We start from the raw sequence: 25,522 nt of genomic DNA, 5'->3' as shown, positions 1-25,522 counted from the left end.
CCCTTGAGGGAAGTGGTAGAATGATGTGCTAGGATTCTCTAATCTTATGATTGGTGTTACACAATGGTTTATCTGCAGTATTCCTCTGTAATGTGTTGATGATAAAGATGTCTTCAAGAAATAAATAGGCACAGTTGGTGCCTTTGTTTTTGGAGGTCCAATGTGACCACAGGATCAAAATCTTGTACTTCTCATACGAATCTAGTCACAAGATGACACAGTGGAACACATTTTTTGAAAAAGAGTCTATTATACAGTGGTTTAGTGTGAATGCTTTGAAAATGTCTGTTGTTTGTTCAGTGAGGACATCTGCAAAGAGATGAAGCAAATGGATGTCAAAACTCATATTGAGCTGATGCAGAACCTTGAGTTGCTTCAGAACACCTGCAAGGAGAAAGTCTTCCCAATGATCAGTGGAGCCAATGCACATATTCAGGCTTCTGCTCTTTATCATTTAATTTGTGCGAGGAAGACTCCCAGTCTGGAGTCTGCCAGATGCTCTGATGAATGCAGTTATTCATAAATGAGGCCTAGTCAGGACTCCAACTACTCTGCTAGGCAGCTAATTCATAAGATTTCTTTGTCTTATGAAAAACTAACACACTAATTTAGGACTGCAGCAACTACATACCAAAATTACAATGTTCAATTCAACTAGAGTGGTTACAGTCAAGCCTGAAGACGACCCAAGTTTATTTTGCCCCCACACGCAGTAGGTAGCTTGGTAAGAGAAGGACAAAAATCCACAAAGAACACTTTTGGAGAAATACAGAAAAACTAACATCTTGGGGTCACCAAGTCTCCAAAACTACCATCAGACACCACCTCAATGCCAACAGATTATTTTTTTGCCAAAAAAAAGACTTTCCGCTCATTTAACCATAAACATAAGTACCTGGAGTTTGTTAAATGCTACTGGAACTTTTATTAGAACTGTGTTCTATGGTCAGACAAAATAAAAACTGAACTTTTTGGAAACACCCACTCAAGGTGAATGTGGTTTTAAAAAGAAGAATAACTATAATGTAAAGAACCTGATTCCCTCTGTCAAGTACAGTGTATGTTCTGTAATGTAGTGGGGCATTTTTTCCTCCATGGGCCTGGGGAATTTTGTTAGGGTACAAGAGATCATGGACTCCATGAAATATCAAAAGATTTTGAATTTAAATCTGGCAGCTTCTGCTAAGAAGCAGAGTACAACCCATAATGTGGGAACACCTGAAAACAGCACATTAGATTAATGATGAGACCTCAAATCTTTACACTTGGGGATAATTCAGCAGTACTCTCAATGTCACTTTCTTCTGTTTCTTCTCGCAAATCAGAATTCTTGTGTGACAGTGCAGAATCTTGAGTCATCAACAAAATGGAAAATTTCTTTGCAAAATGTCTTTTGATAACAGTAACAGCCGATATATGATATATAAGAGAAAATTATAGCTCTCTCTATATTGGGTAGTTTTGATACAAACAAACAATTGAACCAGAGGAACCACTATTCTAATAATGACCACTATGATAATACTACGTTGCTGGTTTTCAGGCTTTGAGTTCTGAAGATTACAGTATGTCCTCCCCCACACAATATAGCAAATATTTGCATATAATAATTTAATTCACCCTGACAGACCTCTTTTTGAATATTCTTTCAAAAAAGGCACTTAAAAGAAGAATAATTTTCAACAAAATGCAATTTTAGTTTTGGCTCTTAACTTGTTTCTCTTTTTTCCCCCCACCAGGCTTTCTATAAAGGATCTTTTGACACATGCATTCTTTGCAGAGGATACAGGTGTGCGAGTTGAACTTGCAGAAGATGATGATGGTGTGAAAGAATCACTTGCTCTTCGTATTTGGGTGGAAGACCCAAAGAAGTTAAAAGGAAAACACAAAGACAATGAAGCAATTGAATTCAGCTATGACCTAGAAAATGATATAGCCGAAGAAGTTGCCCAGGAGATGGTACGTTTATCTTCCTTTAGTAAGCTTTTCATGGATGTTTATGTGGCCTTGAATCTGTTGATTCTTGCTATATTTAGCTTAGCTTTGTCTTTCGCCTTTTAGAATATAGAAATTATACCCTTGCATCAATAGGTTTCATCATTGTTCCACCAAGTTGTCCTTGGGGAAAAATGTTTTGTAGCTGCCTGGAGCATCTTGGTCTCTCTTGTCACATTTAGCATAGAAAAATGGCGTACTTTTCATGCAGCCAGGAACACCTTTGCTCCTGCTGATTCTATGTTATTTGCCTCTGGCCTTAATGTTAAGAATTGAAAGACAAGAACATCATTAGTGAAAATTACTCGGTTGTATATCCCATAATGCAAATTAGCCAGCTGTATATCTCTACTTAAATATTCAAGAGGCAGGAAAATGTAAAAGAAGTATATTTGAAGAGGCTTGTACTACATATTTGTGATGCTCTGTTTATTTTGTATAAGGGGGGGGGATGTTTTTCTAGCTTCTCTTTAGATCCTTATGGCTGCTTCTTATCCTACCAGTAACAGTGTGCAGGATTCCGTAGACAAAGCACATAGTTCTGCATCTTAACTACTTTTACCCCTAAAACATTTGGTGGAATCAAACAGATATGGAGAAAGCAATGAAGAGCAAGGCTGAAGTGTTGGAATATATAGCTTTGTAATTCACTATCAAAGAGTTTACTACATTTTTGGGTGAGCAATTTGAGAGACACACTACGATCATAACAGTTCAAATACTTGTGCAGAAGCAGGCAATGTACTTCATGTTCAATGTAAGAGACATAAGAAGAGGTAGAAATTTCCTGGGAGCTGAGAGCTGGCTGACATATAGCCAAAAGGAGGAAACTAACTTAATACTTTCTATATAAAGGCTTGAGAATAAAGGCCTGCATGGGGCTGGTTTTATTTCTCACTCATTCTTGTTCTGTCTCAACCAGGTTAATATGTCTTAAGCATTCTTTGCATCTTCAGTTCAGTTTTTCCTCAAAATGCTCAATGTGGAGCAAATTCTTGTACACATAACAGTAAGTTTACCTTTCTTGTTTAATAACTGTAGAGAATACTATGCCAAGGCAATAACCCTGCACAGTATTTAATTCATGTATTACATCATTTTGACCTGTAGCTTTCTCAGTTATTCTCTACACCCATATTTTTTCTATTTATATTGTACAAGCTATAAAATAAAGGGAAGAGCAGACTTTTTTTCTTTAGGAGACTGCATTTCTTCAATGTAGGTAGTGAAATTTTTTGCATATTCTGCATCTTGTATGGACAACTGATTTTTTTTTTTTGCGCTGATTTGTGCTGGGCCAATAACATAATTTCAAAAGGCCCATTGAAACAAAAAGCTGCTTAAGAAGGTAAACCCAGTTAGGGGACACATTCTCATCCTATTGGAAACAATAGTGGAGGAAACAATCATGACAGAACTGATTGCCATTAAGAACAATGGTAAATATCCCCTCTACTTGCAGCCAATGAGTTATTCAGTAGATCTGTGTCAAGAAACGCTACTGGGGCTTCTTTATACTTACGGCAAGATGTCTTTATAATGCCTCACTCTGACTGTGACTGCTCTATTTATATTTGACCAAGTCAGATGTTTCTCTTCCTTTTTAGTAACTAGGGGGCTCTGCCATCTGCTTGCTTCGCTCGCCCACCCCCAGGTTTGGTTTACCGGATAAACAATTTAAAGAGATTGTTATTTTCATGGGAATTGTTACAGAGGCATTATTTTCATTTTTACTTTAAAACTTTTGTTAAAACAATATTTGTCCTTATTTCCTGCCTGGGTTGTGGTTAAATCTCTTTCTCGCGGGATTTATAACGCTGTTCGCGTTGTGATGGGAGGGCGGCTAAATGCACACTAAAGAGATGCGATCGATTTAACTGCTGTCTTGCTGCTGCTGAATGCGCTTGGATCATCTGCTGGCTTGCTGTAGCTGCTGCTGGCGAGCTGCGTGTTCTGCTTGTTGTTTTAAGAGCTGGGAGCACCTGAAGTGTCTGCAAAAAGCATTCCAGCAGCTGCTAAGTTAGATGTCTGTGAACTTTTTTTTTATTTGTAAGTAGGGCGTGATGTGCAAAAGTCACCGTCTCGTGAGTTTTGCTTCCTAAGGTTGTAATGTTTAGTCAAAGTGTCTCTCCAAGATCTGGTTTTGATTGCTTCGCTCAACCCCAACCCCCCCCCGTCCCCTTTTTCCCAGAGGTGCGCTACGCTCCTGCCACTTCGCGTTTCTCCCGCTGGGGTTGTGAAGGGGGGGGGGGAGCTGAACACATGCTAAGGAGAAGCAAACGGACCCGCTACTGGCTTTGTGCTGTTTCTGCCATGGTGCGTGTTCTGCTTGTTGCTCTGTACGTAGATAATTTAAAAGCCTGTACAGCACCTGTCCTTCTGTCTCACTGCCTTGTCTCGTGTGATGTCTCGTCTCCCGGCCAAGATTTTTTTTTAAGAATGGAGAGATTAGTTTTATTTTAAACAGTACCATTCACAGATTGTATCATTACAAAGTACTTTATGCCACAGTATACTTTTTTCAGTGTATTGAAGAAATTTTGAGAAATACTGAGACAAGTTCTGGTATAGAACTGCCTGGAGTTTTTGTAACAAAACTATTGTTTAGGATCTAATTTAAACATGTTGGCTGCTGTTCTTTAGATAGTCACTTCAAATTTTTCTTTACTTTTAAAACTTGGGTTATATATATATCCATTTCCTTGCTATGCCACTAAAGTGAGTAAGTATAACCCAAGCATTATCTTGTGTGCTGTTACTATGTGTTTTACTTAAATAATTTTTTGTATTTTCTTCTTAGGTAAAGTCTAAATTATTTACAGAAAGTGACTCTAAGTTAGTTGCAAAGTCAATAAAGGACCGTGTGACTCTAATTAAGAAATCAAGAGAATGGAAGCAGCTTATGCGTGGGTATGAAGAACGACGTGATTCCCAGACAGTGCTAACAGGAGGTGGTGGTCCATCCACATCTTCACAAATCAGTGGTTTTGTCTCTTCCATTGGTCAGACCCCAGGTCTTAGTGTTGTGACTCAAGTAGGATTGCCTGAACCAGAAGAACTAACTGAGGTTGATCAACATGTCCGTCTACAACAGCTACAGCAAAAAGTACAAAGCACTACCTTTACAGGTATTCAAAGCTTTTCTGTAGAAAGTGGTCAAAGCTGTATTTGCAAACATTGCTAAAGTAGAGAAAATACAGGTATAGTTTTGGAACAAACATGTCTCTTCCTAGAATTGGCCACTTGAACAAACTGAGCAATCTGGGGGTGGGTCATGGTAAAAGAGGTGAAGGACCAAACAGCAGCATTACATTATGGGGTTGTTTTCAAGTGGCCAGAACCAGGAGACTGGTTAGGGTTGAGGGAAAACTGAATGCAGCACTTTCAAACTCAGACAGAACTGAGGTTCACCTTCCAATGGGATAATGACCATAAGCACAAAACATCCATCTCTGGAGAGACCTGAAAATAGTTGTCCACCAATTGTCTCTAACCTGACAGAACTTAAAAGGATCTCCAGAGATGAAAAGGGAGTGTTGCTTGATGGGAGAAAAAAACATGAAAAAATTAGCACAAATACTGCACTACAGCAAGATGTGAAAAAAGGGAAGGGGTCATGCCTTATCTCAAAATCTGATTCATGTCACTCTTGGTCAAAGAAGTGACATACATATTACAGTCTCAAATGGTATGACATACTACAATGTGATCTACAGTATGATAGTATGTTTGATTTTTCAACCACAAGGTACACATTCAAGTCCTGCACAATCACTTTCAAAGCCAAGTCTCTTTCACAAGCTAGTAATTTACAGGAAAGAGGCAATCTTTTAAGACTGAAATCTCGCATTGAACAAGAAAAATTGTTTACAATGTATATAACATTAGCATAAGCTTCATTTTGCAAAGATGACTGAACATATTTCAAATCGCATTTCAAGAATAACTCTCTTTCTCTCTCGCGCGTGTGTGCCTCTCTCTCTTGCGCGTGTGTGCCTCTCTCTCTCTCTCTCTCTCTCTCTCTCCTCTCTCTCTCTCTGGTGTGCCTCTCTCTCTCTCTCTCTCTCTCTCTCTCTCTCTCTCTCTCTCTCTCATTGACATATTGCATTGAAACATTATGTTGAAGTTTAGCCATCCATCCATTTTCCTAAAAGACTTCATCCAGTATCAAGTGCAGCTTCAGTAGGCAAGAGTCAGAAGGTAACTTTCAAAAGGATAAAAGCCGATCATAGAGTGCACTGTTAACTGCTTTTTAATATAACAATTTAGTCCATGGTAATATGCTGGTGGACACTGTCTCCAGATACCAAAATACATGATGCTAAGAGTTAGATTTGATATTGTATTTTTTTGTAGTTATTGGAGCTGTAGCATTTGGAACCAAGTCCCCAACAAATGTAGTTTTGCAGTTAATCATCCAAAAAACTCATATCTCATTGAATAATTAAATCTGTTAATCATTTTGTGATGCCTTTAATTAACTAAAATGTTTAACTAAATTGGTTTACCAGCTGGAGCCTTCAAAAGTAGGTTTTTCCAATTTATTTCATTTAGAAATTGAATCTAACCCCCAATTTATGGCCATTTGTAATGTTTGATTAATAATTTCAAAGGCAGTGCAACAAAGGCATTTGGCTTTAATTTTAAAATATAACTACTGCAAAGTGGTACACATCTGTTTTGTGCGTATTTGAATATCTGAATGTACTACACATGTTGACCTTTTACTATGGTATTCTTTCATAGGAGAATTTGTTACAGAAGGCAATGTAGTCCATGCAGATTACATCACCTGTTCAGAAAAGATTATGAGTGGACATAATCAAACTGCCTGTATAGCACAGTCAGATGTTGGACTACAGCTACAGTTTCACAAACAGCCAATTGGTTATCCGCAGATATCAGCACCGGTTAGTGCCTACTTTTTTTTAAGCTAAACATGATTTTAATTGAATTATGTCAGTGGCTTCCAATAAATTCATCTGTCTTGCAAAAATAGCTGATAACTTTGACATATTTAATGCAACAATTAATAGTATTAACATATATTTTATTTTAACTTTTTTATTTTAATAAAAAGGTCCATTAAAGAGAAAATCCTAACCTTCCTTAACTAATGTATATTTATTTTTGTTACCTGAATATCTCTTCTATTGTTGCGTGTCAATTTTATTTATTTTTTTTAAATAATTTTTCAAAAGTACAATCTTCAGTGCAGTATACTAGTAGCCTGTATGTATGGAGGTTCTCCTAAAGTTTGAAGTTGTGTTATTGAACTATAATGAAACACTGCGGCAAAGATTTAACAGAAACAGCCAAATGGTTCTGGGACACTATGACAAAACTTTGAGCAGGTTTAAGCCAAGGAAGGCATTGATGTCCCCTACGTTTCTTATTAATCAGAAAACGTCATTATTTCAGTAAACAGAGGGAGAAAGCCACCATTGATTTTTATGTAATGTGGGCAGTGTTTTCTTCCACTTTCTTCTTGTATATTGAATAGTTATCAGATTTTAAAAAAATAAATAAATATATAATATAATTTTTTATTTTGTTGTGTAAATACTGCAAAACATTTTTTTTATTGATTTTTTAATCTTGGGGAAATTTTTTGGATACCAAATAACCTGATGAGTACTTTTTATCAAACAAAACAAATTTTATAGCATCAATTTGCTTGAAACTATAAAGAAAATTGCCCTGGTTTTTATGTATAACACATTTTTATTGCACCTTAATACCAAAATGCCATCAGTTGATTTTAACAGTCAAGATAACGTTACAACAACTTAGAAGGTAATTGAAAAGCAAACGTGTTTTAGTGAACTGATTTTATATTTTTTTCAATGCAGGCTTCGGGGTCAGGATACCCTATACAGTCACTTCAGAGTCAGCCATATCAGGAATTACAAACATCTGGATTTACTTCTCAATCACCTGGACTACAAGCACAAACCATTCACATGCAACAGGTACATTGTTTTTTCATAAAGGTTGCTTAAAATAAAGTCACAGTTTTACCTTTATTCAACTTCATACTGATCATGTTGTGTATTTGTCCACTTGTAAGAATGCAGTATACATTTTGTATGTATTTCTGCTTCAGTTTCTTAATCAGCTAAGATTTGGTCACATCTCCTGAGGCTCTAACCTGGTGACAACTCCTTTAAACATTTTAAGCCTTTGAAGAAATGTTATTTTTCTGGAATTAAGTAGAGCTCATTTATTTCACTTGTAACTCTGGCCCTATTTACAAGTTTTCTCCAGGCACACCTTGACAGTTCAGACAAGGTGAAAACAGTAGCATCAGATCAGCATATTAGAAGATGAGTAACTATTCACTCTTAATTTAGCATTTTTAGAAACATGCCTTATTAAAATATTTGCTCCTACACTATCACTTGGAATGCATGATATCCCAGCAATTTAAAATTGACTCTTGTGGAGGTTTGGAGATTAAAATTAAAGACATGCCTTCTTACAGAGAATTATTTTTATATATACAACTAGGGATGTTGTTATACCAAAATTTTAGTATTTGATTCCAATACAAAGGAATTTTTATGATACTTGATATCTTTTGGTACCTGAACAAAAACGAACATCCCATTCAACCACTTTACTTCCTTTATTATAAAGTGAACAATATTGAGCATTTTTTGTAATAGCATATAAAATGTGTTAATACTAATAGTTATTTATTTGGCTGATGCTTTTATTCAATGTGACTTAAAATATTGGAGATGAAACCTGCAATTGAAGCACAGGCAGGTGAAGTGATCTGCTCATGGTCACACAGTGTCAGTAGCAGGATTTGAACAGACAACTTCAGATAGCAAAGTCCAAAATGTTAAGCACTGCTCCACATTGTCTGTCAAAAACTATGTCACAGTGCCACATTAGAACCAGGAGCTTTATAACACTGATACACCCATCAAAAAGTTACCCAATTATCATTTGTATAAACTAGTATTGTCATTCGTAAACATTAAAGTATAATGCAAGACTTCCTGGTGGTAGCGCATTCCTGCCTTGTGCAGGTCTGCAATCTTGTGCCTGACGTCCTTTGACAGCTGTTTGGTGGTGTTCATGGTAGTGGAGAGGTTGGAATGGAAGAAATTGATTCTGTTGGCAGGTGTGATTTTATACACAATTAATTGAGATCAGGAGTATCTGTAATTGATTGATTGATTGTAATCTGTGTGCCGCATGGGCACACAGCCAGAGGTGGGCAGAGTAGCTAAAAATTGTACTCAAGTAAGAGTGGCGTTACTTTAAAGTAAAAAGTAGTCATCCAAAAAATTACTCAAGTAAGAGTAAAAAAGTATTTGGTGAAAAGACTACTCAAGTACTGAGTAACTGTTTGAACATAATAAATGATTTATTTTTTAGAAATGTTGTAATAAGACATACAAAAATAACAATATTTTTAACAATAATGCGCAAATTCTGCTATTTCCAAATAAAATAAAAAAATGTGAAAAATAAATAACATCTTTACAAAATAAAGATGCACAAATAACACAAAGTTCCAAATCTCAGTTTTTCACAACAAAGCTTTTGAAGCCAGTACCTACAGTAGGTAACATGTATGTTTGAACAGTGCAAACTAATTACAGTGACAAGATATACTATACACTGACAGTATAATACTGTATATTCACTTTGTGGTGTAACAGGTCTGTGGCTTCAAAAAAAAAAAAAGGGCAGTTTCAAATCCATAAAGCCGTGTCACTCTCCATGGGCGCAATTGCATGACTGTGGGGAGTTAATAAGGTAGTTGGAGCGAATCGCACCTGCAGGTGCCATCGTTCTCAATTGATTCATTGGCTTCCTGCGGCGTGTGATTAAGGCCCACGGAGACAGGAGTGTATATGTACGGGTCAGCACAAAAAAAGAAGGGGGAAACAAAGAAAAGGACAAAAGAGGTTAAAAGACATGAAAAGCAGGCTTTGGAACGACGATCTGGCCATCTGGGGGGAGGAAGCAGGGCAAGCTAGGGCCCCATGAAAGAGCATTAGCTGTGGCAGTCTATGGGCTAGTTCGCCCCACTGAGCATTCGGGTGGAGTGTGGCGAGCAAGGTAGGTGCCCTCCCTAGGCCTCTGAGGTGCAACAATGTGAGCGCGAAGGAAGAAGGGAGGAGAGCTGACCTCGAACGGTCTATCTGTGATGCCTGGAGTCAGCCAAGATGGAGGTCGGCCAAAAGGAGCTTGTGGCTGCTGAGTCTACGCCGGCTACGCGAATAATGGGTGAACCGGGGAGACTGAGAAGGAGGTAGGCTGAGATCAGGAAGAGTTAGTCTGCCTTTTAACCTCGGATTTTTAACATTTATTTATTGATTTTTTTTCTATATCCTTTTCACAATGATTTTTATAGATTTATATATGTACTGTTTTTTTAGAACACTGCACCACTGACACTTCTGTTGATTTTACTTTTGTTTTGACTAGTTTTTAATAAAAGCACTTGAGCACTTTTTCCACCATCCTCTGGCCTCATCAGTGAATTATCCTCATATGTCAGCTCATCTCGGCCATAGCTATTGACGGTGTGGGTTCAGCAGACTCCCATGTGGGAAGAGGGAGTCTGTAGGGGACCGGCATCGTCACACACTTGCCCTCCAAATAGTACAGCAGATAGAAAATAACATTAGAACAAAGCAGCTTGTGCACATACAAGAAGTCTCACTTTACTATGACTGTGCATGTTTGGTTAAAACATGCTTGTTCTTCACTCAGTGAAGTGATGGTTAAGCTTCAGCAGGAGTTGGCTCTCAAGGTTCTTGCAGTGAAGCTGTGACCGTTTAACAGTAAACAGAAGCCCCGCATGATTAAAAAGTCTCTCACAGGCTGCAGACACAGGAATTTGTGTGTAGTCATGTGACTGCATGGCTACGTCTGATTGGTGAAACTGAGTCCTGTGATTATTAAGTCTGATTGGTGAAACAGTCATGTAGTAGATCCACTGGCGACTTCTCTCTGGGAAAAATATAGTGTAATGTGTAAATGGAAAAAGGTAATGAGTTGAGTGTTGCCCAATGTAGTGGAGTAAGAGTAGCGTTTCTTCTTCACAAATGTACTCAAGTAAAAAGTATGGTGCAGTAAAACTACTCTTAGAAGTACAAAATTTTTTTAAAAAGTTACTCAAGTAAATGTAACTCGTTACTACCCACCTCTGCACACGGCCAGTCTGTGGGAGATAGAATTTTGGCGGGTTTGTAGGGGATCAAATACATATTTCTCTCAATGACATGCAAATCACTTTATAACTTTTATGTAATATGTTTTTTGGGATTTTTGATTGATATTCTGTCTCTCTCCATTAAAATGAAACTACCATAAAAATAAGAGGCTGTCATTTCTTTGTAAGTGAGCAAACTAACAAATTCAGCAGTGAATCAAATACTTATTTCCCCCACTGTACCTTTCAAATATATGATATATGTGCTTTCAGTAAGTTTGTCACATTTTAGGGATTATATGGATGGATTTCGAGTAGCTTCAAAAACCAAATGAGTGCCACAGATTTAGCACTTGCATATCCATATTCTTTGAGGTTTGAAGCACTAAATAAATTTTGTTTTGGCATTAACAATTGGAGCAGTTTGTTTCATCACCAGTGTAGGCAAGCCTTTTACCTACAAAAGCTGTTCACACTGCCGGCACACCAAGTTCTGTTTTCATAACTGCATGGTACATGCAACATTTCTTAGAAAATGAAGGGATACTTAAAAGCACACCCATAGATATGTTCAATGTAATCAGAGAAATAAGGCAAAGCCTACTGTGATACTACAATTTGAACAATTAAATCTCACATCTGAACAATCACATTGTCTGAACTAACTCCGTAATGGGTAAAAGTGGTAATAATGAAAGCCTGTGTCTGTGTTTTGGCTTTTTCTTCTTAAATAATAATAAGCACATTTCCCACAGTTATGCATTGAAATTCTCCTGTCTTGAAGACAAAGTATTTTATTATTACTTCTACTACTTTTTTTTTTAAATTTTATTAATTTTATTGCAATCATTCCATACAAATCAATACATTTTTACAAAAGTAGGATTGGGAACAAGTCGACCCCCAACCCTGAGAGAGTGAGCAAGGCCAACAGAGTCAAACTTAAGACTTGTAAACATACTGAAATTGATAAGTTTGATAAGCCAATAAAGATGAATGAAGAAGAAAAAGAAATACAGAAATAATTGCTTCCTCTGTGCTTTAAGAGCTTATCTATACTAATAAAAGGCAAAGCCCTCACTGACTGACTGACTCATCACTAATTCTCTGATTTCCCGTGTAGGTAGAAGGCTGAAATTTGGCAGGCTCATTCCTTACAGCTTACTTGCAAAAGTTAGGCAGGTTTAATTTCGAAATTCTACGTGTAATAGTCATAACTGGAACCTACTTACGTACATATATTCGGCTATAGCCTGCAGTTCGGTCACCGTGTGAGGTGGAGTTGCGTCCCTCATCGTCACGCCTCCCACGTAATCGAGTGCCTGCCTATATAAGTCCGTCCATCAGCAGCTATCCAACAGACACGCTGCCGCGAAATATTCACGGGTGAAGGACTGTGCTTATGCAAACAAAGATGAGATGATCAGGGACAGAATAGTGTTTGGCACAAACTCAGAGAAAGTGCGAGAGACACTTTTAATGCGGGGTCTTAGCTAACATTAAATAAAGCCGTGGACATCGCAAGATCGGACGACATGGCACAAGCATAGCTGAGAACATTCGATGCATGTACTCCGAGTGGCTCACGTGAACTGTCTTTGCAGGATTGGGAAATGTAAACCCATGAATGCGGTGTGTGAGGTCTCAGATAAAGAGGAAGATGAGCTGCTTATTGATGCAGTAGGGCACGAACAACCCTCTGACACTGAACAAGCCTTTGTACACATATCAATGGGAAAGCAAGGTGTAAAGCTTAAGTTTAAATTATGTTCATAGACACACTGCCGCTAAATTTTCGCAGGCAAATCCTCAACTTAATACCGGGAATGCCTGTTAAACATCTTAGATTTACGAGTACCGATTTGGGTGGTCATCACTTCAATGAATGAATCCTTTTCAAAAAATGCATTACACAATTGAGACGCAGGGTATAAACGAGACTTTTGATCACTTTGTAACAGAGTTAAAATTGTTGTAACATAGTTAAAATTACTGGTGAAGGACTGTGCTTATGCAAACGAATAGGAAAGCAGGGTGTAAAGCTTAACTTTAAATTAGGTTCATAGACACGCTGCTGCTGGAGTTTGTCATGCCTAAGACGAGTACGATATTCGCGAGATACAAGTTTAATGAGAGGACGCATAGTATAAACGAGACTTTTCATCACTTTGTAATGGAGTTAAAATTGCTGGTGAAGGACTGTGCTTATGCAAACGAAGATGAGATGGTCAGGGATAGAATAGTGTGTGGCACAAACTCAGCAGAAGTGCGAGAGAAACGCTTAAGTGCCGGGTCTGAGCTAACATTAAGTAAAGCCGTGGACATCGCAAGCTTGCACGAGATAGCACAAGCACAGCTGAGAACCTTCAATGCATGTACTCAGAGCGGCTCACGTGAACTGATTTTGCAGGACTGGGACAGGTAAACCCATGCATGCAGTGTGTGATGTCTCAGATAAAGAGCAAGACGAGCTGTTTATTGATGCAGTAAGAAAGGATCAACCCTCTGAATTTGAACAAGCCTTTGTAGACATATCAATAGGAAAGCAAGGTGTAAAGCTTAAGTTTAAATTAAGTTCATAGACACGCTACCACTAAATATTCGCAGGCAAATCCACAACTTAATACCGGGAATGCCTGTTAAACATCTTAGATTCACGAGTACCTATTTGGGTCATGAGCACTTTGATGAGTGAAACCTGTTATCTTTACAATGGTTGACAAACACGGAATATAACTTGAACACAACACATCCTGCAAATACAAACCTGATTGAAAGAAATAATGATAATCATTGGTGACAGCAACACTCGTAACATGATTGTCAATGTAATTGTTTTGTCACTATTATGGTATTTTTAAAATGTTTCATTTTCTTTTTCATAACTTCTTTAACACACTACTTCTCCGCTATGAAGTGCGGGTATTTTGCTAGTTCTAAAATATTACTGATTAGGTTCTGCCTTGTTTTGAAAAAATCTGTACAGATCCTCTGAGTATTTGATTTTTTCCAATTTCAAATAGTATAAAGCATCGGTTTCCCACTGACTTAAAAGAGGAGAGTTAGGATTCTTCCAGTTTTGCAAAATAAGTCTGCGTGCCAAAAGTGTAGTGAATGCAATCACAGTTTTGTTTTTCCTTCTCCACTTTAAACCCATCTGGAAGAACCCCAAACACAGCAGTTAATGGGTTAGGAGGGATTGTGAGACCAAGGCTGTCTGAAAGGTAATTAAAAATTTTGGTCCAGAATGATGTTAATTTGGTGCAGGCCCAAAACATGTGACCCAGTGAGGCTGGGACTTGATTGCAGCGTTCGCAGGTTGGATCTTGCCCTGGAAACATTTTGGAGAGAAATACTGCAGGATTTTACTTCTATTGCGGACCAAGCCTGTGTATGTTCATCTATTTGTGTTCAGGTTTTTATAGCTTGTATGTTTGCTGCCCAGTAATAAATCTGGAAGTTAGGTAGAGCCATGCCACCTTCTGCCTTCTGTCTTTGTAGGGTCGCTCTTTGGATACGTGGATGTTTTGAGTTCCAAATAAATGAGGTTATTGTTGAATCTAATTGCTTAAAAAATTATTTATTGATGTATATTGGAATGTTTTGAAATAAAAAAAGGAGTTTAGGAAGAATATTCATCTTAACAGTGTTAATTCTTACAGCTAGAGTGAGATAAAGGGTTGACCATCTATGCAAGTCTTGCTTAATTTTTTCCATGCAGATGGCGAAATTTTGTTGATAAATAGCTTTATGTTTACTTATGATGGTTACCCTTAGGTATTTAAACTGTTCTGCAATGATAAAAGTAGGGTTTCTAATCTAATATTATATGCTTGAAAATTTACCAGAGATCTTTTGAAATTCTGTGAGTGCTGTTAAGACTGCAGGCACAGAATTTTGTGGGTCTGATATATACAGTACCATATCATCTGCATATAGAGAAATTTTCTGTTCCAGTCCTTCTCTGATAATCCCCTTTATGTGATCAGCATTTCGACAGTGTATTGCCAGTGCTTCAACGGCGATTGCAAACAGTAGCGGTGACAAGGGGCGTCCTTGTCTGGTACAATGTCTGAACAAATGTTGTTGATACAAATTGAAGCTTCTGGATTAGTATACAATAGTTTGATCCATGCACAAATGTTCAGACCAAACCCAATTTTCTCCAATGTAGTAAAAAGGTATTTCCATTCAGTTATGTCAAATGCTTTTTCTGCATCCAATGATGATAATATTTCTTGGGTGTTTGACTTAGTTGGTGAGTATATTACATTAAACAGATGTCAAAGATTTGAAGATAAGTGTCGACCCTTGATAAATCCAGTTTGATCTTGTGATATTACCGAAGGGAGCACTTTCTCCATCCTTCTAGCTATGATTTTTGAGAGTATTTTAGCGTCATTATTTAAAAGTGAAATTGGTCTGTATAATGCACATTGTATTTTGTTTAGGAAAAACAGTGATTAATGCTTGGCGAAAAGTTTGAGGTAGAGTTTGTCTCTGGCTTCTGTAAATGTTGCTAATAGGAGGGGAGCTAGCTGAGCGGAGAATTTCTTATAAAATTTGCTGCTTTCCCGCCTTGAAGTGACTTTATAGCATCTAGTAATTCTGATAACGCCAGAGGTTTATCGAGTTCCTCCGCACTAAAATTGTCTATTTGTGGTATCTGTAATTTATCCAGAAATGCATTAGATTGTGTATTGTCTTCTTTAAACTCAGTGGAATATAAATATTTATAGTACTCTCTAAATGTGTGCATTATATTTTTGTGGTCGATGATTTTGTCTCCGTTCGTGTAGGTGATTACTGGGATTGCGTTGCGGACTTCTTGCTTGTGAGTTTGTTGAGCTATAAGCTTACTAGCTTTCTCTCCGTGTTCATAGTAATGATGTCTGGATTTATAAATTAATTGTTCAGTTTCTTTAGATGTCAAGAGGTTTAGTTCTGAATGCATAGCCTGCCTTTTCCTATGTAGAGCCCCGCTTGGAAGCCTGGCATGTTCTTCATCTATTCTAGTAATTTCACTTTTTAGCTCTGCTACTTTCTTGGTTTCTAATTTATTTCTGTGGGAAAGGTATGATATAATCGAGCCTCTTAAGAAGGCCTTAAGAGTTTCCCAGTGTACAGTCAACCCTCGTTTATCGCGGTTAATCCGTTCCAGACTCTGCCGCGATAAATTAATTTCCGCAAAGTAGGATTCTTTATTTATAAATCAAATATTTTCACAGTTAGAGCATAGAAAACCTGTTTACAACCTTCTAAATACATTTTCTAACATTATTAGAGCCCTCTAGACATGAAATAACACCCTTTAGTCATATGTTTAAACTGTGCTCCATGACAAGACAGAGATGACAGAATGCAAACATATCTTCCTCTTCAAAGTTTGTGTCAGGAGCAGAGAATATCAGAGAGAGATAGCAAGAAAAGTAAACAATCAAAAATCAATAGGGCTTTTAAGTTTGCGAGGCATCGCCAGACAAAGCAACTACAAGGAAGGCAGCAATGTGAAGGTATTCTTTCAGCATTTTTTAGAGGAGCATCCGTATCCTCTTGGCAAACAGTCTCTGTGTAAACAGCCCCTCTGCTCACACCCCCTCCGTCAGGAGCAGAGAATGTCAGAGAGAGAGAGAGAGGCAGAGACAAGCAAACAATCAAAAATCAATATGTGCTGTTTGGGCTTTCAAGTATGCGAAGCGCCGCACGGGAAGCATATCGTAGATCATTGAGGAGTTTTATTTAATATGTAATACGTGCTCTGATTGGGTAGCTTCTCAGCCATCTTGCAATAGCGTCCCTTGTATGAATCAACTGGGCAAAGCAACTGAGGAAGCATGTACCATAAATTAAAAGACCTAGTGTCCACAGAAATCCGCGAACCAGCAAAAAATCTGTGAGATATATTTAGATATGCTTACATTTAAAATCCGCGATAGAGTGAAGCCGCAAAAGTCGAAGTGCAATATAGCGAAGGATCACTGTATTCCTGCAGAAATCTCTGAGGAGTATTTGTCTCTAGGAAGAAACTGATTTGTTTGGATATAAATTCTGTACAATTCTCGTCTGCTAATAGAAGCAAGTTGAGACGCCATCTGCGAGGTGAGTATGTGGGGCATAGTAACTTTAGCTCCAAGATCAGAGTTGCATGGTCAGAAATAACAATAGCATCGTATTTGCAAGATTTAAACTTAGGCAAGAAATTATCTATAAAGAAATAATCAATTCTTGAGTATCATTGATGTACTGGTGAGTAGAAAGAATATGTTCTTGAGTTTGGGTTTAAAAACCTCCAGGGGTCTAATAAGTTGTGATCAGTTATAAACTTTGTAATTATCTTTGCAGTGTTAGGCGTTGTCCCCCCATGATAGAAGTTCTATCTAAGAGTGGATTTAAAACACAATTAAAGTCCCCAGCCATTATAATTTTATGAGTGTTCAGATTGGGAATGGATGCAAATAAATTTTGTATAAATTCCTTATCATCAACATTAGGTGCATAAGCATTTAGTAAAATCATTTTACAGTTAGGTAAGTTACCCATGACCATCACATACCTCCCTTCAGGATCCAATACTACATCTGATGCTACAAATGAGACTGTTCTATGTATGAGAATTCCCACACCTCTAGTTTTCTTTGTAAAGCTAGAATGGAACATTTGGCCAGTCCAGTCCTTTCGCAGCTGAAACTGATCCTTTCTTAGTAAGTGGGTCTCCTGTAAAAATACTATTTTAGCGTTTAGACCTGTTAGGTGAGAAAGTACTTTCTTTCTGTTTAATTCATGATTCAGGCCTTTAACATTCCAGCTCACAAAGCTGAATTTTGAATTTTTTATGTCATTTTATAGCCTTAACTGGAAGTGAGACAGCTTTAACCTTAATTTCCTATTTCCCCAAGAGTTATTGCCATCCAGCCTACTGTTACATTGGTAGTTATAATTATTAAGATTAAAAGGATAGTTTAGGTATAGATATAGCCTGCTCTCTTTCTCTCTCCCCTCCTTAACCCACCACCCTCCCATTTTGCCTCCCCAAGTGAGGCTAGACCCCACTTCACACAGTCCCGGTCCTCTCACATACCCAGAGACAGAGCACATCCAAAGCAAAACAAGCCCCCACGCAGTGCCAATTTAGGATTAAAAATATAGAGATATCTATTACCAATATAGTCTAAATACTATATGCCTAAAATATAATCATTAACAAACTATGGACTTAAGATTTCTGAAGATTATATATATTTTAATGTATTAAGATAATAAATCCGGGCAGTGGTGTTAGAAAGTGGTCCAGAATAAGCATAGTAAGTCTTAATGCAATAATAGCAATAACAATAAACCAAGGGTATAATCTTAAACAGTCTTGTTTAGGGTAGAGAAAAAAATAAATAAGATTAAAAAAAAAATGAATTAAGCACAAACGTCTATAATTGTAATTAAAACATAAACAGATAGCGTCCGAGTAATAATGAGGATATATAATGATAAAAACCCATATCTCAACAAATAGATCAAACAGTAGGTTATTTATCCTTGTCATATCATGAGAGGCTATGAATCACTATTGTGTTTCAGAATAGTGCCGGGATCAGCTTTCTTAATTTCTTTTCTGCTTCTTCCTTGTTGGTGAAGACATAGAATTGACCGTGCAATTCCACTTTCAGTTTGGCAGGATACAAGAGGCTGTATTTGATATTGGCTTGCTGTAACCACTGTTTAATGTTGTAGAAGGCTGCACGTTTAGTAGCTGTTGCTGGAGAGAAATCAGAGAAGATACAAATGTGGGTATTTTCATATATAATCTCTTGCTTGTGTCTGAGAAGTGCCATCACCTCTAGCTTAAGTAATAATCTCTCGAAGCGAATAATAAAAGATCTAGGTCTAACGGTATTTGATCCGCTATGCGATTAGCCGCTGCTATCTCAGAATCTGCGTTGAAGTCCTCTCCAATTATTTTAGATAATAATTCAGCTGGGAATTTCACTGTGTTTGGACTTTCTCGATTCTCAGACCTTCGATTGTAATATTATTCCTTCTGCTTCCATCTTCCAAAGCAGCAAGTCTGTCTCCGAGTTTTTTGCATTCGGAGCTGGCAGTTGTTGCCTTTTCTTCAGCACTGGCATCTAGATTTTCAGCTGATTCAATCCGAGTCGTGAATGTCAATGTCTCCTTGACATCCTCCAGGTGATCAGCAAGTGTGCTCAGTTTAGACGAGGTTTCCTGAATGTGCTCTTCAATTTTACCCACCATATCCTTAAAGACTGCCTCAAAGCAAATACATATGCCTTCCTCCAAGTCTTTATTATCCTGTTGCAGCTCCTGTCACAGCTTCTCATTTGCTTTTTCCCTTGCCTTCTCGCTTTTCTTTATATCTTTCTTTATCTCTCGCTTGAGCTCAGCGATCATCACCTTCAGTTCAGACAGATCATTTCTGCTTTCGTGCACCGTAGGTGAGGCTGTGGGCTCTATTGCAGCCGGTGTTCCTGGCTCACCTGAAGTAGTTGAGAGCGCGGACTGCAAGGCCTTTTCCAGTTTCAGATGATCTTCTCCAATCGGTGAGCTATCGTGACCTGCGTCACTCGCACTCGTACATTCGCTCCCAATTTCGCTCTCAACCTGGAGACGATGCAGCGGACCGTGGTCCCGAGGAGTCTGGGCTTTCGCCCATCTGATCCAGGTCAGTCTCTTAAAGGCAGTATCTTGAGCTTGAACTTGGGGTTGCCGATCTGAGCTTGGATGTAGCTTTAGTTTTCGTTTCTTTTGTTTCTTTCTGAACCCCTTTCTTGTTGGCCATGTTTATATATGCTTGCATATACTGTAGTAGTGCCCCTCAGGTTGGTTAAATACAGGATATCTCAGGATAATAAGCAGATAATATGAAAATAACACTGCTGCTAGCGGAGCTCCGCTTCAGACGTCCATCTCTCGCAATGGATGAGACACCATGATCCATTTCTATGTGTAACTCTTATTCACGTTTTTCTCAAGTATTACTTTGCCTTCTGGAGTAATTCATCTATGTGCAGTCATAGATGAGTGCAATAGCAACTGTCATTTAGTACTACCGATACTGAAACAAAACTAAAAACAGATTTTTAGAAAATTGGTCTCTGATACTGGAAGTATCAGTTCTTTTGACATCCCTGTCTACAACTAATGGTAATGATCTTTGGGTATGCATAGTTTCCAGCAAATTACACTGGTTCCTAAAGCTTAAATTCAAATAGACTCAACAAACATAAAAGTTGGAACATGAAATATTATAACTTAAAACTATTGATTGCCAATAAATAAATTTTACAAATTTCATAGCAATTGACCAGTTTATATGGACTGAATATTTTGCACTGTATACTGTATTTCTCTTTTTTTTTCTCATCACATTTCCATAAGTATCATCATTGGGTTGTAAACTTTTTTCCTTATCATTGGTATTACTCACTGAAAATTCTTCACCCATTATAAAGACCATATTTACTGTGTCTTTGGTGCACTGTCTTCAGTTAAAACAGAGATTGCAACTGTTTGATTGGGAGTAGGTAGGGGAATAATCGGGAATACTAGCAATGTCAGTATCTTGTCATTTGTTACTGGGACTAAACCAGAATCAACGTCATTAAGTGAAACATGAGTCAAAAATAGTTTTTTCCTTCCTAAGTTTCTTTGTTGTTAATGTTTAAGTACTTGACTGTAATGCATCTTTGCTTTGAGTGGTCAAGACTTTTGACTATTTGCTGAGCTTTCTACCCATGCTGGACCTGTAGTAGCCACAAAATGATAGCTCCTACACAAAGTATAAAAAAACAAGAAGTAAAAATGAATAACCTATTAGACCTAAAACAAAAAATTTCCATAATTGAACACTCTTTGTGTCATCAATATAACAATGTACTCTCCCTCAATTTATGCCAGAAGTCTAGGTCAAAAACAGTCTCAGCTCTCAAAATGTCAGAAACCTGCTAAAGGTTAGATTCCATCAGTGAGACATAATCTTCATGCACCTATTTCCATTATCCACATGTCCTAGCTGCTGTATGTCCTCAACATACTTTATTTTTTCATTTTTATTGAGCGCCAATGGTCTTACATTATTAAAGTCTACAATAACGGCAGTTTACAGCTGCAATGGCTGGACACCCCTGGCGAAATTACATATCTTGTTGACATTTAACACTAGAATTACCAGAGCCTACGAAAAAACTCGTAATTCCGTCCCACCTTAAACTGCTTCTTAAATCCCTTCACACCTCTCCGCCAGCGCCCTTTGTCTTCTAAATGTGCTGATAAAGAGAAACCGGCTATTCCATCCCCCCACCAATTTAGAACATGCACGAACTTCTCTCAGCTCAGGCCTTGATTGAGTATTTGAGAGTGAAGTGGAGTTTTAGAGCGGAAATAATAGATCGTTGTTTGGAACACACGCATTCCATGTCTGTTCCGTTTCTACAGTAATCTGTGTCAACACATTGTTAAAACAGAAACTTTTTTATATTCTAGTAGTAGATGACAAAATGTAGGCATAAACTATATAATGTATGAAGCCTGAAGTCCAAATAGCAAAGAAACATTTTCACAAGAATAACACAATTACACTTTTATTCAAACATATAACTGCAGAAACAAAAAGCCGCCTTAACATGCGACATTGACACCAGTTTACTGTAACTGACTCCGTGGCTCAATAGACTCAGCCCCCACTTGGGAATCAAGGGGTCGCGGGTTCGATCCTGCCCCTCCGTTTTGAGAAGTAAACTGCTCTTGTCTTACTGTTTTAGAATAAAAGCATACTTTTGATTTCAGTCTGTAACAGCCGGTGTAGTTTATGATCCTTGTAAAGGTTAGCTTTTTTTTTTTATTATTCACTTTTCACTCTCTCAGTCGCGTTCAGAATCAATCCATACAACCCCATCTGACACGGCTGTTTTCACTAAAGACGCTATAGCTCTGCAGTGTACCACGATGCATACTAACGCACAATCACAACCAACCCCGGTTCTGACACACAAACGCTGGCGAAGCTGCCTTCTTCGTATCTCACCGTCACTTGCTTTTCGTTTTATTGAGTGTTCCTGCTAGTCCCCGCATGTTGCTGTATGCTTTTCTTTTGTACTCCAGGACATGCAGAGGAAAGAATGGTAAAGACCAGTAACTTCGGCGCTATATGCAATCATCAGACACTCCCCATCTGCCCGTGTCGTTCAAACACAGGAACATATATTAGTGTAAAAGTATAATAAAAGTGCACTTTTATTCAAGTGCACTTTTTCCATCGCCTTTTCCTGTAAGAAGCAGTGTACACACTTCTCTCTATGCTGTGGTTTCTATTACACACCTGAAAGAAAGAGACAATATATGTGAAAATATAATCGCACTAATGCAATATTATTTGAAAACGAACAGCGTCAGATCGGGTGTGAATTTATGCAGGAACTGGAAATTCTCTGATGCGGACCCTTCCCCCAGGGAAGAAAGTACAGTGTCAGGTGCTCATTCAGTGTAATAGAAACCATAGCACAGAGAGGTGTGTACACTGCAACAAGTACACGTGTCGTAAATGTAGGAAGGACGGTCCTTGGGTGTGTGGGAACTGTTAATATTTGAATGTGATGATTTCATATAGCACGGAATGAAAATCAGCACTTCTTAGCATTGCACCATGCAAGGTGTCGTATCAATCGCCTACTGTAACTTGCTTTCTTTTTTCTTCGGTTATACAGGTAGTTTTGAATAAAAGTGCACTTGTTTTGTTTGAAATGAAGTGTCTGCATGCACTTTTCGTGGCATTACACGTGTATTTTTGAGCATGCCCGTTTGAGCAGTATAAAAGTATTGAAAAGTAGGCCTATAACAAAACAACGGGCAGATGGGGAGTGTCTGATGATTGCATATAGCGCGAACTTACTGCTCTTTACTATTCTCTCCTCTGCGTGCCCTCGAGTACAAAAGAAACAGAATACAGACGCTATACTGTAGCTCTGCGTGTACCACGATGCATACTAACGCCCCCACCTGGTTCTGACACACAGGCGCTGGCGAAGCTGCCTTCTTAGTATCTCACCGTCACTTGATTTTCTTTTTATTCAGTTTTATTGAGTGTTCCTGCCAGTCCCCGCATGTTGCTGTATGCTGGATAGAGAGAAGTGTGTACACTGCTTCTTACAGGAAAAGGCGATGGAAAAGTGCACTTTTGTTATACTTTTACACCAATATATGTTCCTGTGCTTGAACGACACGGGCAGATGGGTAGTGTCTGATGATTGCATCTAGCGCGAAGTTACTGGTCTTTACCATTCTTTCCTCTGCATGTCCTGTAGTACAAAAGAAAAAGCATACAGCAACATGCGGGACTGGCAGGAACACTCAATAAAACTAAAAGCAAGTGACGGTGAGATACAAGAAGGCAGCTTCGCCAGCGCTTTCTGTGTCAGAACCGGGGGGGGGGGTGATTGTGCGTTAGTATGCATCGTGGTACACTGCAGAGCTATAGCGCGTCTTTAGTGAAAACAGCCGTGTCAGATGGGGTTGTATGGATTGATTCTGAACGCGACTGAGAGAGTGAAAAGTGAATAAAAAAAAAAGCTAACCTTTACAAGGATCATAAACTGCACCGGCTGTTACAGACTGAAATCAAAAGTATGCTTTTATTCTAAAACAGTAAGACAAGAGCAGTTTACTTCTCAAAACAGAGGGCGCAGGATCGAACCCGCGACCCTTGATTCCCAAGCGGGGGCTGAGTCTATTGAGCCACGGAGTCAGTTACAGTAAACTGGTGTCAATGTCGCATGTTAAGGCGGCTTTTTGTTTCTGCAGTTATATGTTTGAATAAAAGTGCAATTGTGTTATTCTTGTGAAAATGTTTCTTTGCTATTTGGACTTCAGGCTTCATACATTATATAGTTTATGCCTACATTTTGTCATCTACTACTAGAATATAAAAAAGTTTCTGTTTTAACAATGTGTTGACACAGATTACTGTAGAAACGGAACAGACATGAAATGCGTGTGTTCCAAACAACGATCTATTATTTCACTCTAAAACTCCACTTCACTCCCAGATACTCAATCAAGGCCTGAGCTGAGAGAAGTTCGTGCACGTTCTAAATTGGTGGGGGGATGGAATAGCCGGCTTCTCTTTATCAGCACATTTAGAAGACAAAGGACGCTGGCGGAGAGGTGTGAAGGGATTTAAGAAGCAGTTTAAGGTGGGACGGAATTACGAGTTTTTTCGTAGGCTCTGGTAATTCTAGTGTTAAATGAGAAATATAGCAAAGTCAGCTTTGATAGCAGGCAAGCTAAAATAATGGCAGGTTTTATGAAGATGCTTATGTACAGTTACAGTTAATTTGATTGGCTAAAAAAATAAAATGTTCCAGCTGCTCCCGTTAGGGGGTTGCCACAGCCTCTTTTTCCATATCATCCATCCATCCATTTTCCAACCCGCTGAATCCAAACACAGGGTCACGGAGGTCTGCTGGAGCCAATCCCAGTCAACACAGGGCACAAGGCAGGAACCAATCCCAGGCAGGGTGCCAACCCACCGCGGGACACCCATACACCAAGCACACAATAGGGCCAATTTAGAATCGCCAATCCACCTAACCTGCATGTCTTTGGATTGTGGGAGGAAACCCACGCAGACACACTGAGAGAACATGCAAACTCCACGCAGGGAGGACCCAGGAAGCGAACCCGGGCCTCCTAACTGTGAGGCAGCAGTGCTACCACTGCGCCACCGGTAAAGGTAAAGGTTTGAGGAATCCACCCCATATATTGTAAGACACTGATGAGGGAAAAGAGCTGCATGATACTCCACTAAAAAGTCAATTGGGACTGAGTCACCAAAGAGGACTGAATGCAGAGCAAAGATGGTTTTTATAGCTCAGGGGAAGAAAGAGGTGGGTTTTCCCGAGGGAAAAATGGAAGTGAGGTCATTGGAGGGCATGGCCTGCTCATGTAAGGATGGGAGAAGAGGCATTAGTACACCGGATAAGCCCCCTATACTGGAGTTTCAGCATTAGCCAGACCACCCTGCTGCTTCCCAAGCACACATATGTGACAATGTCCTCCCCCACCATTAGGTCATGCACCTGAGAGAGAGCATCAGCATTAAGCCTAGAGGGATCCTCTTCAATAAACAACCATTAAATTGTAAGGCTTAAAGTCCAAGAACCACCTTATGATGCAGGGGTTTGACTCCTTATGTAGGGCCATTCACTGGCGGGCTGCATGGTCCAGGACAAGAGTGAATTCCTGCCCCAGGAGGTAGTACCTCCGCTTGATCACTGCCCATTTAATTTCGAGAACTTCCGTCTCAATGACTGCATACTGCACGGTTTAGCAGTCTTCAGC

The 25,522-nt window shown here is 38.7% G+C and overlaps 1 protein-coding gene across 1 annotated transcript in view; it reads left to right on the top strand.

Moving 5' to 3' along the window:
- si:dkey-151g10.3 (serine/threonine-protein kinase WNK3) overlaps positions 1-25,522 on the top strand; it is a 321,517-nt gene that overhangs the window by 104,654 nt on the left and 191,341 nt on the right. Inside the window, exons 7-10 of the mRNA XM_039776345.1 lie at positions 1,740-1,959; positions 4,796-5,123; positions 6,742-6,905; positions 7,848-7,967. Of these exons, the coding sequence (XP_039632279.1) occupies positions 1,740-1,959; positions 4,796-5,123; positions 6,742-6,905; positions 7,848-7,967 (832 nt within the window). The remainder of the gene's footprint in view (positions 1-1,739; positions 1,960-4,795; positions 5,124-6,741; positions 6,906-7,847; positions 7,968-25,522) is intronic.

Source organism: Polypterus senegalus, chromosome 13 (genome assembly GCF_016835505.1).
Source record: "Polypterus senegalus isolate Bchr_013 chromosome 13, ASM1683550v1, whole genome shotgun sequence".
Classification (NCBI taxonomy): Eukaryota; Metazoa; Chordata; class Cladistia; order Polypteriformes; family Polypteridae; genus Polypterus; species Polypterus senegalus.
The sequence above is the reverse complement of the archived record's forward strand: the minus strand, read 5'-3'. Positions and strand labels throughout refer to the sequence as shown.